This window comes from Amia ocellicauda, chromosome 3 (genome assembly GCF_036373705.1).
Source record: "Amia ocellicauda isolate fAmiCal2 chromosome 3, fAmiCal2.hap1, whole genome shotgun sequence".
Taxonomy (NCBI): Eukaryota; Metazoa; Chordata; class Actinopteri; order Amiiformes; family Amiidae; genus Amia; species Amia ocellicauda.
Window position 1 is genome coordinate 4,427,529 of NC_089852.1, and position 18,319 is coordinate 4,445,847.

At 40.4% G+C, this 18,319-nt stretch overlaps 3 protein-coding genes across 4 annotated transcripts; 2 read left to right on the forward strand and 1 right to left on the reverse strand.

The window, feature by feature from the left end:
* Positions 1–1,309: 1,309 nt before the first annotated feature.
* Positions 1,310–3,337, forward strand: gp9 (glycoprotein IX platelet). The gene is made up of 2 exons (XM_066697799.1): positions 1,310–1,536; positions 2,158–3,337. The coding sequence occupies exons 1-2, from the start codon at positions 1,511–1,513 to the stop codon at positions 2,933–2,935; spliced, it is 804 nt and encodes a 267-aa protein (XP_066553896.1). The 5' UTR covers positions 1,310–1,510; the 3' UTR covers positions 2,936–3,337.
* On the reverse strand, positions 2,937–9,735 carry nuf2 (UF2 component of NDC80 kinetochore complex). 2 transcript variants are annotated; one of them, XM_066697798.1, is made up of 14 exons: positions 9,640–9,735; positions 9,167–9,296; positions 8,870–8,944; positions 8,656–8,732; positions 8,238–8,299; positions 8,016–8,113; positions 7,815–7,888; positions 7,634–7,727; positions 7,233–7,295; positions 6,883–7,020; positions 6,401–6,541; positions 6,026–6,201; positions 5,758–5,893; positions 2,937–3,677 (listed from the first exon to the last, which is right to left on the reverse strand). In XM_066697798.1, the coding sequence occupies exons 2-14, from the start codon at positions 9,287–9,289 to the stop codon at positions 3,570–3,572; spliced, it is 1,365 nt and encodes a 454-aa protein (XP_066553895.1). In that variant the 5' UTR covers positions 9,290–9,296; positions 9,640–9,735; the 3' UTR covers positions 2,937–3,569. The 2 variants fall into 2 exon arrangements, with proteins under 2 accessions (XP_066553895.1, XP_066553894.1); XM_066697797.1 differs by having other exon boundaries at positions 9,581–9,646.
* Positions 9,736–10,364: 629 nt separating this feature from the next.
* Positions 10,365–17,930, forward strand: rab43 (RAB43, member RAS oncogene family). The gene is made up of 3 exons (XM_066697800.1): positions 10,365–10,741; positions 12,680–12,863; positions 13,112–17,930. Exons 1-3 carry the CDS (start codon positions 10,553–10,555, stop codon positions 13,360–13,362), a joined length of 624 nt encoding a protein of 207 aa, XP_066553897.1. The 5' UTR covers positions 10,365–10,552; the 3' UTR covers positions 13,363–17,930.
* The last annotated feature ends 389 nt before the right edge of the window (positions 17,931–18,319 follow it).

Genomic DNA, 18,319 nt, shown 5'->3' on the forward strand with positions numbered 1-18,319 from the left:
ATGAGAGAGCAGGTGGAGAACCTCCTCCGGGCTCTATCTGCGAAACTGCACAGGAGAAATAAAACAAAACAGAGAAGATGGAAACTCATTATTAATAAGCCTGCTTCAGGGGACTGTTGTAATTATCCTGCGTTTTATATGCTATTCTCTGGCTCACAAATATTTCTGCATCAGTTGCTATGCCTGCCTGGGTTTCATGCCACAGCATCAATGGCACTCTTCTGACTTCTCTGCCCAAATGCTCAAGCCTCTCAATTTCCAAACAAGGATCAATCTTCATCATTTAATTATGGAAACTGAAACCTTTCAAATTGAAATGGGGGGAAATGTTCCTTTCTATTGTGAAGGTATTTGACCACCAGGGTAATGAAGGTGTGCCCTCTGCTCCTGTTTATTCCAACAGATCCATTTCCCTGAAGGCCAGGCAGGTGGCAGCCCTACTCACGTTCTGGTCACCCTTAGTATCTCAGTGACAACTACTGTTTTTTTACTGCAGGAGAATTAGGGTGAACTCACTATTCGTTTCCATAACATTGGTGTGTGTTCAGATTGGGTGCATCATGGATGTGTCTTCATGGTTGTACTTAATATATAAACAAGTAAATGTTCTATAAACACAACCTGCCTTTAAAAACATGAACTACAAACTTTTTTCACAAAAATAAGAATGCATGTTGCATTAGAGTGACCTCTGGTGGTAACAAACTATTCTTCTACCTTGGACTGGTGTGTTCCAATAAACACTTGATGAAGGCCCAGTGGATGTGAATAATCAGATCCAATTTAAGTGGAAAAGCTTAATTTGTTCATTTTAATACTGTTAATGTTAGACTCAACTGTTTTGCTGGTGTTCAAATCAACCAGTATATTGGCACAGGTTGACTCAATATGGTTTTCCCTTTTGAGCAGTAATTCACTATACTTTTTAAATATTAGTATACTGAAAATAATTCATGTATTAGCCCAAGTCTGAAATTGGTATGTCATTAATGATGTAATTTAAAATGAAACCCACAGAGTATGCCAGGGATTTGTTCAGCACAATTTGTGTGGGTCTTAGATGCAAAGAACTTTATTTTATTCTGTGCTGCCAGTTTTGCAGTAATGTACATCCTCACTTTGAACAGTTGTCTAATGATAACAGCTTGATCTGCCCCTGGCCACCAAGCGCCAACCCCCGCAAATGGCTTTGAAGATATTCTTATCTGTTCCCAGCACACAGTCTCTCGTGTCACATGTTCAAGTTGGGAACTCGACGCCAATTGTAATTTGTTTGCACTCCTAGACCCTTTCATAGGTTTGGGTGGAGAAACCAAAGGGTTTGAAACGCATCACCGCTATGAAATGGTAGGGGGGGGGGGACTTCCCTACGCCGCCTTTTTCTTTTAAAATGAAGGGGTGTTTGTGACTGTGCTGGTTTCATTGCACACTTCTGAGAAGCCACAAGCGAGGAATTCAGGATACAACATGGATCTGCAACTTCAAGCAATTACAAAATCGAAGACTTTTCATGGCTGGTTGGATTGAAACAGAAAGGTAGGCAGTTACGTTGTTTCAATCTTTTACTTTAGAGGGTAAGTTGCCAAATAGGAATTATTTTAGTCTAATGACAGAATTAGACCTATATGTGTGTAGTAATACAATTGGAGTTGTCATAAAAACTTAGTAAATAGTAGTATTGTGTAGCAAAAATGTAATGTGGTAGAAACAGTTTAATTTATTTTGTGCTACTTCCATTGTATGATCAATAATAATGCTTGCATATACTTACAGCAACTTACATACTATCATTAACATACCTGCTATTTTACTACAGCTACTAACCTTACTTTTACATACTGATGTTTACTACTTCCTTACAAATTCTACTTCTACTACAATTACTGGTAATAACATGCAAACTACCAAACAGAGATATCAGAGATACTTTAAATTCTAGTTTGTCAATTACATAGTTCAGGCTCAGCCTAGAGAAAATTAGACTCCACTTAAAGCAGCACATTTTACACTGGGCAAAGCTCTGAGTGAAGAGTACTTATTAAACGAAACAAATAACTAAAGGGATTCAAATGTAAAATGATGAATGTTGACCCGCTGCTCTATTACCATGCAGCCGTAATCATGACAACGTTCACTTCTCACCCACTCTTCCCGCAGGATGATTGCCGGTCCGGGCTTAGCCATGCTACTCTTGCTCAGCCCATCCAGTGCCCAGACATGTCCCGACTCCTGCAGCTGCCTCTCCTTAAAACCTGCTGGATTTACCGTCAACTGCAGCTCCAGGGGCCTGACGGAGGTGCCCCCGCTGCCCCCGAGCACCACCGAGCTGCACCTGCAAAACAACCTGCTCACAACGGTGCCACCCGGGAGGTTCGACGGGCTCCAGGGCCTCGGGAAAATCAACCTCTCTGCCAACCCCTGGCACTGCGGCTGTGACATCGTCTACCTCAAAGCCTGGCTGGAGGACCAAGATGTCTCAGCTCACAGTGATGTGAGGTGCTTTTCACCGGCTACCTACAAACACAAGCCGTTACTGCAGCTCGGAGAAAAGGCCTTTTCCGCATGCGAACACAGTCAGTGCGTCTTGGTCTACAGGGATAAATTCATAATGGCTTTACTGTGTCTCCTACTCCTGCTGCTCTTGTGGAGTCTCACCGTTGTAAAGACGTCTCCTTTTATTGTTGACTTCGATCAGAGGCACAAAGGTATGGAAATGGAGTCTCTACAATCCCTGAAACCCAAGGACAAGAGAAGCGGACAGGCGTCCAGCAAGAGGCCGCCGGTCGGAGGGCTGGGGTACCAGAGCGCGGAGAGCGACGCGTTAGAGTGGACTGAGGAGAACGAGACGACTGAACAAAAACACAACATGGAACTTCTGCCTCAGATCTTAGACATACTGCAGAAGACGCACAATATAAAAATTAAAACACCTTAAATTAGGATGGGAACACGTTTAATACAAATGCAGCAGACATCAAATTATCCTTGTGAATTAATATATACATGGACTATAAAACATGTTTTTTTATTTATATACACAGAACTGACTGCACGAAATGGCACAGCTGAGTAGAGAACAAACTAAACTAATGGCTGGACAATATTATAGTTCTGTAGAAATAGTACAGTATAAGGCCGCTCACTAACCAGACAGGAGCTTGGATTTAATACTCTATTATATAATGCTGAGACTGAAAGTATGAGTTTGACCACAATGGATTAAATTGGTGTAGCAGTTAAAAGCCTGTAATCACATAAGCTTGACTACAATGTGGCAGTTCAATTGTGTGCCATTATATATTTTTTCAAATAAACAGAATGTTTCATTACATGTAAATATTTTCCCTTTCACCTCATTCTAGAGCTCGCAAAAACACAAATGGGAAGGAGTTGGGGGTTACAGATTACTCTTTTTTTAATACATAAATAACTCTTGAAGCGGTGTATTCACACTAACAAGTCACTGCCTATTCTTTGATGGACATCCATGAAGCTACTAAAAATCAATTAAACAGCTTTACAAAATTATATATATATATAAAAACAAACAAACATTGAAACAGACAAAATTAAAAGTGTGCTTTCATTTTCTCCATGGCGTCCCGGCTGCTGTGGATGTGGTCCTCAATGCGGGTGTGGAAATTATCCAGCATTACAGACAACTGGTCATAGATGGTCTAGAGAGGAAAGTAGCATAAAATTTAAATATTTGACTCTACAAGGGGGTCGAGCACAGAATCGCATCTATAGGATTCACTGCATAGTTATCCAGCTGGAGATAAAGGCTTCTGATTTCAATGTTAAAATTCAAGTTCATTAGTTTAATTTCACTTGAATGGGACACAGAGTGAATGGGGGAGAAAGAGAGAGAGAGAGAGACATGAATGGATTTGAGAACAAACCAGAATGTGACATCATTGAAAGAGTGAAAATGTTAAATGGTAATGGGCCAGACACATTGCAAGACTAACAGATTGAGCATCCAGCAGGGGAACATTATAAGCGGATGGTGATTATATACAGTGGGGGAAAAAAGTATTTGATCCCCTGCTGATTTTGTACGTTTGCCCCCTGACAAAAAATGATCAGTCTTTAATTTTAATGGTAGGTGTATTTTAACAGTGAGAGACAGAATAACAACAACAAAATCCAGAAAAATGCATTTAAAAAAAGTGATACATTGATTTGCATGTTAATGAGGGAAATAAGTATTTGACCCCTTCGACTTAGTACTTGGTGGCAAAACCCTTGTTGGCAATCACAGAGGTCAGACGTTTCTTGTAGTTGGCCACCAGGTTTGCACACATCTCAGGAGGGATTTTGTCCCACTCCTATTTGCAGATCCTCTCCAAGTCATTAAGATTTCGAGGCTGACGTTTGGTAACTCGAACCTTCAGCTCCCTCCACAGATTTTCTATGGGATTAAGGTCTGGAGACTGGCTAGGCCACTCCAGGACCTTAATGTGCTTCTTCTTGAGCCACTCCTTTGTTGCCTTGGCTGTGTGTTTTGGGTCATTGTCATGCTGGAATACCCATCCACGACCCATTTTCAATGCCCTGGCTGAGGGAAGGAGGTTCTCACCCAAGATTTGACGGTACATGGCCCCGTCCATCGTCCCTTTGATGCGGTGCAGTTGTCCTGTCCCCTTAGCAGAAAAACACCCCCAAAGCATAATGTTTCCACCTCCCATGTTTGACGGTGGGGATGGTGTTCTTGGGGTCATTCCTCCTCCTCCAAACACGGCGAGTTGAGTTGATGCCAAAGAGCTTGATTTTGGTCTCATCTGACCACAACACTTTCACCCAGATCTCCTCTGAATCATTCAGATGTTCATTGGCAAACTTCAGACGGGCCTGTACATGTGCTTTCTTGAGCAGGACCTTGCGGGCGCTGCAGGATTTCAGTCCTTCATGGCGTAGTGTGTTACCAATTGTTTTCTTGGTGACTATGGTCCCAGCTGCCTTCATTCATTAACAAGATCCTCCCGTGTACTTCTGGGCTGATTCCTCACCGTTCTCATGATCATTGAAACTCCACGAGGTGAGATCTTGCATGGAAACCCAGACCGAGGGAGACTGACAGTTATTTTGTGTTTCTTCCATTTGCGAAAAATCGCACCAACTGTTGTCACCTTCTCACCAAGCTGCTTGGCGATGGTCTTGTAGCCCATTCCAGCCTTGTGTAGGTCTACAATCTTGTCCCTGACATCCTTGGACAACTCTTTGGTCATGGCCATGGTGGAGAGTTTGGAATCTGATTGATTGATTGCTTCTGTGGACAGGTGTCTTTTATACAGGTAACGAACTGAGATTAGGAGAGTCCCTTTAAGAGAGTGCTCCTAATCTCAGCTCATTACCTGTATAAAAGACACCTGGGAGCCAGAAATCTTGCTGATTGATAGGGGATCAAATACTTATTTCCCTCATTAACATGCAAATCAATGTATAACTTTTTTGAAATGCGTTTTTCTGGATTTTGTTGTTGTTATTCTGTCTCTCACTGTTAAAATATACCTACCATTAAAATTATAGACTGATCATTTCTTTGTCAGTGGGCAAACGTACAAAATCAGCAGGGGATCAAATACTTTTTTCCCCTCACTGTACATAATTATACACTCACACACATTAATGTCAGTGTAAAAGTCTGGTTCCATGAGCGCTGAACCTAAACTTAAAATGAAGGTATAAATCTCTAACAGAGATGCAACCTCAAACAATGATCTCTACGAATACAAATGGAAGCAAAAAGATCACCTGGGCCTTTTCCGTCTCTAGCTTGCAATCGTCTCTGAGAGACTGTATTTTAGTCTTGATCTGCTGTTTGTCGCTCTTTATTTCCTGGATCTGGTTCAGCATATAATCCCTCTTCTGGTGAACTTTGTCATATTCCCTGATAGACAAATGGGAAAGAAAGAAACACTCAACCAGTTTTAGGGAACCAAACCCCTACAAGCTGTGGAAAACCAATATGACCGATTCTGCAAGACAACGCGCAACTGTTTTAAATTAAAAGCTTGCCTACCCGAGCAAGGTCTGGACGTGCTGCTGCTTCATCTCTTGATTTTTCTGCCTCCGGATCTGCTGCTTGGAAACCTTGTCCATTTTCAAGGTCAGCGCTCTCTTCAGCTGGGCCTCCTCAGTGACCAGGTTCTTCAGCTCCTTCTTCCTGTTCTCACTGAAATTTTCCAACTTATGAATCTGTTCAAAGATAAAATACCTAGCCTTAGAAAACTATAAACATTCATTTGTACGATAACAGCATGTTGACATTAGGAAATATCGGATGACTTGGAAAGATGAACAATTACTATGTGAAGGGATGGGGGGCAGATGTGGAATATCTAAGCAAATAAACAATGAAAACTGTTTCAGACAACCAGACGAATTTGCCGTTTACCTCTTCTTGCTGGCCGTTCATTTTATCCATTCCACACTGTAGGTCCTGCAGCAGTTTGTAAACGTTCTTCAGATCCCCCTTGTGCTGATTAATCATCTGTACTTTCATTTGCAGCTCGACCCATCGCTCTTCCGTCAATTCCTGTAAATACATCACTTTAGCAATTCCATATTATCCCTCTTCCGACGTAAGATGCGTGTGTGTGAATAATTCCTTTACTAAAAATAATGTAATTATTCTAACTACAGTACATTTAAAGTTAGAAGTATTACTTTTATTTTTGAAGTGCTTGATGTTTTCATAAATATAAATACAATATTTTGTAAGTCGCCCTGCATAAGGCTGTCTGCCAAGAAATAATAGATCATGAATTGTGCCTGTGCCGCTGAATTTTGTCGAGACTTGCGGTTGAAGATCTAAACCTGCAGGAATGAGGGTCTCCATATGTTGGATAGAATGAGTAAGTTTATTGTAACGCATACCTTAGATTGCTTTGTGTTCTTCACTTGCTCCTTCATCTTTTCTTTTTCATTTTTGAGCTCTTCTGGAGACTCCACGATCTGGGATTTCAGTTTCGCTAGATTTTCTTTCACTGTAGCCACTTCCACCTTCTTCTGATTCTGTTGAAATTTGAAAACATAGTAAGCTGAGTAACACAAGCCATCCACTGCTTAAACATCCGCTTTGCCTGATATTACAATGCCTGCCACATTAAATATGCCCGTCATCTTTTTAATTAATGGACTACAGATTTTACTAGAAGAAAAAAAAAAATCCAAAAGATTTCCAGTTGAAATTTCCAGACAAATCAAACTCCCTCAATAGAACTTACCAATTTTTGGGATCTTTCTGCAAGTTCAGTTTTCAGTTCTGCTAGCTGTTCATTGATGGCATTCTAAGGTTAGGAAGAAGAGAAAATATTTCACTTGGTTTCTACTTTCCATATCATGAAGCAGAACCTCTTACACATGACTCTTGTGAGCTAACAGAAAGAAAGGAAGGAAGCAAATGTTTTATTTTAATAAACCAAGATATTGTATTGTGCATTTTCAGTAGCACAAACAAATTGTGCCGTTTTCCTAATTTTACCTTAAAATAGACAGGGTGGATAAAAAAAACTTTTAAAGTTTGAAATTTCCTTTAAAAACTGAACTTTAGACAATGATAGCATTACGAGAAGATAATTCTCATGTCAATCTACAATGACACGCTCATCACAGACGCATCACTGACCACTTCCTGGTACTCGTGGTTCATCTTGCTCTGAAGCTCAGTCAGGGCTGCACATAACTCTCGGGACTCGGCCTGCTGCTCTGCTGGGATGGTGCTAAAAAGATCAGAGGGACGCGAGTTAGACTGCAGCGACAGGGTGGTAGTAGTGCTCCATTATGACAAAATCCACTTCACCACTTACGTAAGCTTTTCAATCTTCTGTTCTGCCTCCTTAATTCCTTTCTCACAACTGCGCAATTTATCCACATCAGCTTTCTGAAAGAAAAATGCTGGCATCAGACTTGTGTGGCAGAATGCTCCTGTGCCTTTGCAATGAACTGGATCCAGCAAGTCCCATGTGCGTTTTCTCCAGTAGACTAATGTTAAAAACATTTCCACTCACGTAGGCCTGCTGGTACTCCGAACTCATTTCGTGGCGCAGGTTTCTGAAGTGAAGGAAGTTCATAATCCCGCTCAGGATGGATATGGTCCTTTTGGCTTCTGTAAAATCATTATTTTTCATAAACCTAATCAATACTCTAGTATAAGTAGCACTGGAGGATTTCCTAGACATTTCTCAAGTACATCTTGGTAATTGTTAGTGAATTTGGAGCAAAGCACTCACTTGGGTTGAGAAGGTCATTCATCTGGAAATCATACACACGACACATTGGGAGAAACTGACACCTAAAGGAGTAAGAGTGTGAGAAGCAGCTTAACATATAATTGACCGTAACAAAACATATCAAAACCAGTTGCTTTGGAATACGACCACTCAGTTTTAGAAATGTCATTTTTTCAACTACCAGATGAACAATAATGTTAAATTGAAGCATCTGCCCCATGCCATTTCAGCCTCATGTGGAAAATATCTAATATTGTCAACTATTACTTTAAATGCAGAACAAACTAATTCCAAAGAAAATGTCTAACAGATACGAATGCCTTTTTCCCTACGAAATATCTCCAAACTTTACAATTCAAGTTGATTTTCTCCAACGCAAAGTGATAATAAGGAAGGATGACAGAATACTAACACTTACATGGAAAGGTAGAGGCTCATTATAGGCGTCACCCCTTCCTGCATTGAAGGATACTGTACATTTTCAACTAAGGGCATCTGTGAAAGAACAAACCATGTCATTTAACACAAACAGCAAGGCTACACTCACAGTACATGTACTAAACTCACACAAAAATAAATCAATTTCAATACAAATCTTGCTTGAAAGAGTAAAAGACAGACGGTAAACTTACCATGTAATGTAATTCGGGTCTGAATCCGAATAAGAGCTGCAGGACTCGCATATACAGTCTCTGAATAGACTCTGGCTGCGGGCAGAAATGATACAGTGTGTCAAATAGTTCAAAGCCACAGAGACTTGTATTGGGTATCTATTCATACACAGTATAGGGAAATACAATAAAGCGCTAGCATAATATCCCAACCCATTCACTGATCTTTAGCTTTGACTAAAATGCTGCTAGGACAAGACTTATCGCCGCAAACCCGTATAAACATTGCAGTTCAGAAGTACAGAAACCCCTGGGTACCTTCGGGGTTGGAGTGATATCACTTTTGGTGAAGTTTTTTGCCTCTGCGCCAGTCAACATTTCGTTTCGGTAGAAATGCACAATGACATCGGCTTTATAGTGAGGAAACGTGTTCTCGTCCATCGTGGTGCTTGAGAGAGAGAGAGAGAGAGAGAGAGAGAGAGAGAGAGAGAGAGAGAGAGAGAGAGAGAGAGAGAGAGAGAGAGAGAGAGAAAACTTATTTAATGCATCACAACAAGGCGTAATATTGTGTAACCTAGTTAACCCTTGAATATCGCCTGTAACCACACAGACAATGCACTACACTGGGACTGTCCAACTCCCATTATACTCCAGTCCATGACAGACCCTCCGTGCCAGATACGGAAAGAGAGCATCGCGCACAAAGCCCTGACACCGTGTTTATTGACTTACTCCATTTTCACTCAGTCTGTTACGGTATTTAACATTAAACTGCCTAATTTCTGAGTTACCTTTAACCAGTGCGCTGGCCTTCCTGCCTTATTTTTGAATCTTGGCGCGTCAGACAACTTCCGCTGTCCCGCCCACCCGCGGACACGTCCTTCCTGTTTGAGGGAGGAGCGCCACCGTGTGGAACGGAGGACAACACAAAAATATAAACGATATATCACCAACTCATACAATAATAAAACATTGTGATATATAAGTTTTGCATTTTTGCATGTGAAAATAAAACTTTAAAACTTTAAAAAGTTCACACAATGATGTATGTCTATGTATGTATGTATTTAGTTATGTTTGCTTGCTTTACAAGCACAATCTAGTACGTAATGTGTTTTTCTATTTTCAAAATTACCGTTCTTGTTTTCTCTACTAAAACTACATTTTTATGTGTGCTCAGATGTAATAATCATGATACATGTATCTCTTAGTTTGCAAGTCAGTAGGTTTAATTACATAATAATAATAATAATAATAATAATAATAATAATAATAATAATAACTGCTATGTCTTCGCGCAGGAGCACACGTAAGAGCCACAAAAATAAACACTGTACTTTGATGTCATATTTTATATATACAGATGTCGAATGGTATTGGGGTCCTTAAGGCTATTGTCGGGCAGCTTTGTGAAACCGGTCTATCATTTTAACGTTAAAAGAGAACAGGAAAAAACAGGCACGGCATGGGACAACCCCGAGAGGACCCACTGTTGCTCAAACACTGGAGGGTTGGACTCCACTCGTTCCTTCCGCGTTGGCAGTTCCGCAGGTGCACAAATATCCACGTCAGTTTCACGACTGCTTTTAACAACAAACTTTGACATCCACCTCCAGACCACTGCGGGCAATAACCCTCACACCTCAGGGCCACTAGATGCACCACCGCTCCGTACTGAAGCGACGAAGCTGGTCCTAATTAAAGATGTCCACAGTGGATTCAGACGATGCGTACGATTTTCTCTTCAAGATAGTTTTGATCGGAGACGCTGGTGTGGGCAAAACGTGCGTAGTGCAGCGTTTCAAGACCGGGATCTTCGTGGAGAGACAGGGCAACACCATCGGGGTCGACTTCACCATGAAGACCATGGATATCCAAGGGAAGCGAGTCAAGGTAGGGGAGTCAAAATGAACAACACTGTAAACACATGTAATTCTTCCTGATCAGACTTTTGTTTTAAGGGTGACATTTCAGATTAAACCTTAACTGGGTCCTGCTGTCTGGGGGTGTTTCTTCCCCATCTTCCCCAGCAGCCGACGTGTTTTTATTGACGAACAGGTGTTGTCATTCTTGTAACTAAATCAGAAACGTGTATCTGCTCATGTATGCATCACGTCAACAGTGGGATCGGCGACCATTGTTTGTGTATCTCTGTAGTGATGAGTCATGGGACCCAAAAGAGTAAGAGAGAGGAATTAAATAGTATCCAGCAATGATGTGTTACATTTCTGTGAAGTTCACTCCGTCTACTATAGTTACGTAATAGGACCACGTTGCAAGATTGAGCTGGTTAATCATTAATTAATAATTAATTCGTGGCAAATTATTGCCAGTTTCGTGTTTGGTGGTGATGATGACACGGAAGGGCGTCATTAACACGTGTTTAGCCTCATTATCCATCATTAAACACGAGCTTTTAACAGAATGCATTTTTGTTTTCAAACTTTTCGCCCGGAACAAGCCATTTCATTTCCTACCTTTTTGTATTTAAGATGGTGTGACATAGAAGAGCTATATTATTACACAGATGCCCAGGACTGGCTTTCACATCTGGGTGGATGAGGTTAACGGATGTGTTCACTTGATTAATGTCAAACATAATTAAGCCAAGCCTAAATCAGTATCATCAGCTGACCTACTGTTTATTGCGTGTTTCCTTCTGTAGCAATGCCACCTGGAGAAATACAAGCCTCCACATTTTGCTTTACACGCCTTAATTTGCTTGTAAACACGACGGTTTGGGTCAGTTTGCTTTGCTGGATGCATCTGTCCAGCAACTCCGCACGCATGACGCTATTTGTAATTCAACCTCCGTCACATAATTAGCTTGTATCAAAATACCTTGGCCCATATCTTTAGTACAGTACACTGATACCTGTACGTGTTTTAATTGCACTTGTTGGATTCATATTTCTGAAATGCATTTGATGCGTGCTACTGTGCTGATGAAGTTTACACAGTGAGGACAGAAGGCACACACAATTAATAATGTACTTAGAAACCAAATTGAAAAAGTTAAAGCTTGTAGAATTCGTAAACAGTTTTGTGGTCTGTCAGAATGATCATTAAATACTTAGCCTATGTTGCTATCAATAGCAGTGCATCTTTAAAGACGCATGGTACCAGCTGTAACCTACACTAATTGCGTATGGCAGTGGCTGCTCAGCTTTTCGTGCCCTTGCAATCCTGCTATTCTCTTCTGTGTCAGAAACCCATTCAGAGCCTTTGCCGAGTCAGCTAGTGCTCTGCACACTGAACACATGGTCCTCGGACGAGTCCTGAAAATGCACTGGACATTAGTTTTGTTCAGCATTGTATATCTGCAGTAAGAGCATTCGTACACTTCTCTCATTGCAATGATGCATGTCCACAATGTGTGTTTCGCAAATAGGATGTCTGCTTGTGGTTCCCCTCTGGCTTTACCGCTTGTGACAGTTTGTAAGCTGCCCTAACTTCTCTAAAACAAAACCCCCACTCCACCAAATTATAACACCTCGGGCTACAGGGATGCCTGTACCCACGGAGTGGACATATACAGCTATGACATGAGCAGTGCTAACACAAAGACACATATGTTTGTTAATCATTCCAGGTATTAGACTTTGATTTGTAAGTCTCAGTGTGCGCTGCTCTAGTTTCTGAACGCTAATGGAAGGGTGTTCCAGATAATGGTCTGTTTAGATCTTTGTCTGTTATTGTATCATTGGGGTGGGGTTGTGGTACTAAGAGATCAGTCTGGCTCTGGGGATTAATCACTGGGCTGTGCGTTGGCCAAGGAAGGTGCAGATGGCCTGAGGGATGGTATTAAACTCGCAGTTCTTTGTTCTTCAGTTGCAGATCTGGGACACGGCAGGACAGGAGCGATTCCGCACCATCACTCAGAGCTACTACCGCAGTGCCAACGGAGCCATTATCGCCTATGACATCAGCAAGAGGGGCTCCTTCAACTCGGTGCCCAGGTGGATCGAGGATGTCAAGAAGTATGCCGGCTCGAACATCGTGCAGCTTTTAATTGGTGAGTACGATCGGTTTATGAGTTTGATCTGATGTCTGCATGCATTGCATTACAATCAGAGAGTCAGACTGGAGACGGGTATTTTGCTGAGCATCTGTTATTTCTCTTGTCATCTGTTGTTTTCTGGCTCATACAGTGGTGAGTAATTTTTGTGTTAGCAACTAGAGACCAAAACTACAATGTACGTTGAATAGCTCCATATTTGATGTTCCTGGAATAAACTGGGGAACTTTGTTGCCTTCCGCCAGGTAATAAATCCGACTTGACTGAGATGCGTGAGGTGCCGTTCGAGGATGCTCAGACCATGGCCGGACAGTTGGACGTCGTTGATGCCATCGAAACGTCGGCGAAAGACTCCAGCAACGTGGAAGAGGCCTTCGTGAAAATGGCCACAGAACTCATGCTGAGGCACGGGGGGCCCATGTTCAGTGAGAATGTGACGGACAGCATCAAACTGAACAGCAAGGACGTGACTGAAGGTTGGGGCTGTAGTTGTTGATGGTCACTCGGGGGTGGATCTTCTAGAGCCGACCGGCTGAGCGAATAACTTGTGCAATAGTCTTTTTTTTTTTCTCTTCTCTCCAGGGACCAGTTACAGTGGAATAGTATTTGTCTCTCAGTTGAAGTATATTGAATAGATGTGAAGTGATTTCACTGCCAGCTTTGGCCAAACAAAGAAATCAGACTTCCCCGTTTCCAGCAGGACAATGTTCATTCTTCTCAGGCATACGTGTGTAGAACCATTCCGTAGGGAAAAGGAACTATTGCAGCAATAGGACTTTCCAGTCTTTTAATCTTCTTTTAAATCAACACTTTTCTTCCCTACTGGCAACTTGAAGAGCTGCTTGGTTACCACTTTCTTTACAGCACTGCCAGATAAAGTGGTGCTGCAGGCCACGACTTCTTTCATCAGAAAAGGGTCAAATTCGTAAAGCACTGAAGGTGGTGCACTTGTTTTTGTAAAAACTAGATCACATTTTTAAAAAGCTGCCAAGGCCTTTGGGGAATGGGGACGGGGGGACGGTCTTGGGACTACTACTGACTTACTCTCTCTTTTACAGGCCTATTTTTTTTATGTTGCTTATATATATTATTATGAATTTTCTAACTTTCTTTAGTTTCTGAAGAACGTGTGAAGCCTGGAAAACATTCAATTTATTTTTTGCAAAACCGTCATTCTCGTGCAAATGTTTGACCATGACATAATTTAACAGAAAAAAAAAAAAATGCATACACACATACATTTACATGTATGTAATTCCAAAAAAGCTGAATATATTAAATAATGAAAGAAGCTTAATAATGAATTGTAGACTGTACAATTAAAATAAAAACTTTTAGGAGCATAACGCCTGATGCTATATATTCAGCGAAGACAACAGAAGCAATATCACAGACCTCTCCTGTTACTTTTTTTTAGTCGGGGCATTATATATCCTTTTTCCATAATCAATAATCGCATTTACTAGTTCATGTTTATTATAACTCTGCTGCTTTAATGCTGTAGTCTAGTACATATTTTTTTATTTTTAATAGTTTCAGAGACCGGAACGGAAGAGTTAAAACCGTTCGCTGATTTGATTAAGTTATTTAGATCACTGCCGGGATGACGACCTGGACAGTCTGGTCACTGCACTGACCTGACATGAACCCCCTCAGTGTCCGAGGTGAGGAGCTCGTAACTGGCTCGGTATATGAAGATGGTTGAGAGTGGATCTTCCTGTAGACAGTCGAGGAGAGACACTAAAGCTCGGTGTCTTACTGGCCATGACTTTAAGTGATTTCCTCTCTTTGTATTAAAATCGGGTTAGTGAAACGAGGGGTATTACTACAGGAGGAAAAGGAAGTAAAGGTTGAAGGTGCAACTCAGGTCACCTTTAGTTTCGAGAAACCATATGGGCAGTAGGCCAAGCACAAGACAGACAGTTCTGTAGCTTCAGATATGTTCTATAGTAATCGTTGTTAATTTGGCAAAATATAATCCGCTTAATACACAAAACTTAACTTTTTGTTAGGTACTATTGGTTAAAAAAACTAAACAAATGGAGACAATCCGCCCCCTGTAAGAATTTCCCAGAATCTCCCATTTTATCACAATTCTGTTGCATAGGTCTTCACCCTGGAGTTCTTGCACAGCATCTAATGTGCCTTTAAGTGTGAAATGGTGATGATTTCAGTCAAATAAACATGGGACAGAACAGCATACCCATATTTCTCAATAGCAGTTGATACTTGAAATTGTATTCGGTAGCAATACATCTCGCAGGTTTCTGCTGTGATAAGGGCAGGAACTGAACTGCTATCTTGGAGTGCAAGCCGCCTGCGTGTGCTCAGCGTTGAGAGGCTGGTTTAGCTGTAGGCTGTTTTTGTACAAATCCGTTGGGTGCCATAGGTCGCTTCTCTTCTGCTCGTGTTGTCAGGAGATGGCAGCACATTCATGATGTCATGCTCGTTTCCAATTGGTTCAATGTCGGAGTCTTCACCCTAGTAACAAGGCTGTCAAGTCTCTCAGATTTCCCCCCCCCTCTGCTCTGAAAAAACGTGTATTTCAACAAGAAACAGAAGAGTGTGATCAAATATGGAGGTATACTAAAATAAATGGCATCTCTATTTTTGCATTGACTCTATAAGCAATTGAATGGACTCTAAGGTTCCAGCTGATAGGAATACTTTGAGTCTGTTGAAACTTATTATTAGTTAACGAAGAAATTGGTGATTGCTAAAATACAGCAGAAAATAGTTTAGGTTTTAAAAAAAGACCAGCCTTGTCTTTCCAGTTGTATGAATGGAAATGCGTTTGGTTTTTTTCCCCGCAGCAACTTTGATTCAGAGTTTTGAGTGGAATGTGTTCAAGTCTTAAATTATTACCTTTTTTCCTTTTCATACTGATTTGTAGTGATTGAAACTCACTAGCAAACTCACAGGAATCATCTCCCGTACTGTTTATGCATTATATTAAACTCTTGTAAACCTTTGCAAGTGGCTTTGGGGAAAAGGTGTGTGCTTAATGAATGAATAATAGTAACTGAACATTAAATACTTATTGAAGATCTGAGAAGAGCCCAATTCATTAGATTAATTAGCTGGTCAGGCATCGATGGACATAATCCTCATGAGACATGTAGCAGGGCTGGACCCTGGGTTGAGCAGGAAACGTCCAGAAGGATCAAACGAGGATTCCTAAAGACCAACAAGGGTTGTAGCCTAGTCTGGGTCACCTGTGGCTGAGATAATGCTAGATATTTAAGTATTTATTGCTGTGCTCAAGGTATTTTCCACCTGCTAAATTGATAGTACACCAGTTATCTATGGTGTCGTCCTGCAAAACACAAACGTCGTGGCGGCATGACCTTTGTAGGTTAGACTTTGCTTTTCCCTATCTCAATCTGTATGCGTTCCTTCGGCAGAGGTCAGAGGGGCCTTGATAACTGGAATGGATCGTTATGACCAGGGCATTGAAAGTCTCGCCAAAACAATAGAAATAGTCTGAACAGTCTTGAAGAAACACCTTCTTATTACCACGTGGTGTAAACCTCCACAATCCAGGGAACTTTTTTGCCAAGGCGCCAGACATCGTGTCCTAAGACATACTTGAACATTTGAGCCGTGATTCCCCCCCACCCCAGTAAACTTGACATACTTTGAACATTGAAATACAAACATGCAGCTCGCCGTCCACGAGATTCCTGTAATCTCCCAACGCAGGACACAGTTTGTAGCATATTTGTTTCTTTGGGAGTTTGTCCTTCATTTTAGCTAGTGAGGAATATTGGTAGGAAATATTTCAGAGCCTTATAGGGACTGTTGACTTAAACAACAGGATAAGAAAATTCGAAGATGGGGTGTTTTTTTATATGGGGGTTTCACATCGTTAAAACCACATGGAGGGAAAAGCAATATAAAACTTTAAAACCATCTTCGTAGGATAGAGCTACAAGTCCTTTCTCTAGGTTTTATAGAATTCCTGGTTGACTGCATCAAAGAGTTTTAAAAAGTCTGAAGCTGGGCTGAAGTATTGCTCATTTAAAGCACTGTATTAAGGTTAGGTGCTGTCTGGGGAAAATTACGATTCTGCAGACTTTCCATTTTACTGCCCTCTTGCACAAACAACTCAATTATGATTCATATTGAATTCACTTCTCATATCAAGTATGGATGTGAAGCCAGATATCATTCGGAAACGGTGACGTTTCTTATTTTTAATATACAGTAAATCCCTACATTTTCTATTTTCCACTATAGTGGCTATTTTTACAGTACATAAAAAATAGTTTATCTAACAGTTACATAGCATATAAAACAAACTGAACATAAGTAGGTTTAAAAGGTGGTTTATCTATATTGTATTAAGAGTTTTGGGTTCAATACAACTTTTTTTCCTCCCATTATAATTAAAAATGTAAATTCCTGATCTATCTACAGTGTTTGTCCAATTGAAACCCCCTAATTCTACATCTATATTCTGGCCATCGCAGAAAAACAATCTGAAATTCACTATACTGGCACAAAAAACAATACAAAACTATATAATTTAATTCAACATGTTATTTATAAATGTTTATACCCTTCATTAAAATAGTCTAATGCTTTTTTTACAGATATCCTGTACCCTTAACAGATTTGGATGGTGTATTAAACATTTAATTAAACAAATGTATACAATTATTACAGGTTTCTATGGAAGAAATAACTAATTACTAGTACTGGCCCCAAAAGTGAAATAGTACTAATGTCTTTATTCTTGACTGTTATACTGAATTTCAAAAATATGGTTTACAGTAGGAATGCTTTTTCATAGTTTTCCTTTTTAAACAAAATTATGGGGTATAGAAGGATCTAATAAACATGTTGATTTATATTTCTTGGTTAATGTTTATAATAACAATATGGCATTTGCATTTTATGTGCTTTAAAGATGTACTATTTTGACATTTATCTAAATTGTTAGGATATTTATATTTCTGTAAAATGGTGTGCATTTTCCCTAATGTATTTTGAAATCCAATGAGCCTGTAAATTCTTCTGTTTTTAACTAAATAAATGTCTAAAATAAAAGCTTAACATCTTTTTGTTTGTTTCTGAATCCATAGAGTACACTACAGTAAAGAGATAACATTTGAGATTTTATTCAGACTACTTTGTTAGTTTATTTTGAGGGTGGGGGGGTTATAATAATGCGGTCTTAAAAGATTGTGTGGGGAAACCAATGATGCAAGAACACCACAATATCTGTAGTGTCCATAAGAGGGAGCTCATAGGATATAGGCCAGAGGACTGACTTGTCCCTTGTCCATCAGTGTACAGGTGATGACAGTATGTTCACAAACAGATTTTTTATTGTTAATATTACGTTTGGGCCATCACCGCCTCTTCCACAAACACCATACAACGATTAAGCCTCCTACAACATAGGTTGCTTGAGCTTTTGTACCCAATATCATCCAAAAATGAATGAG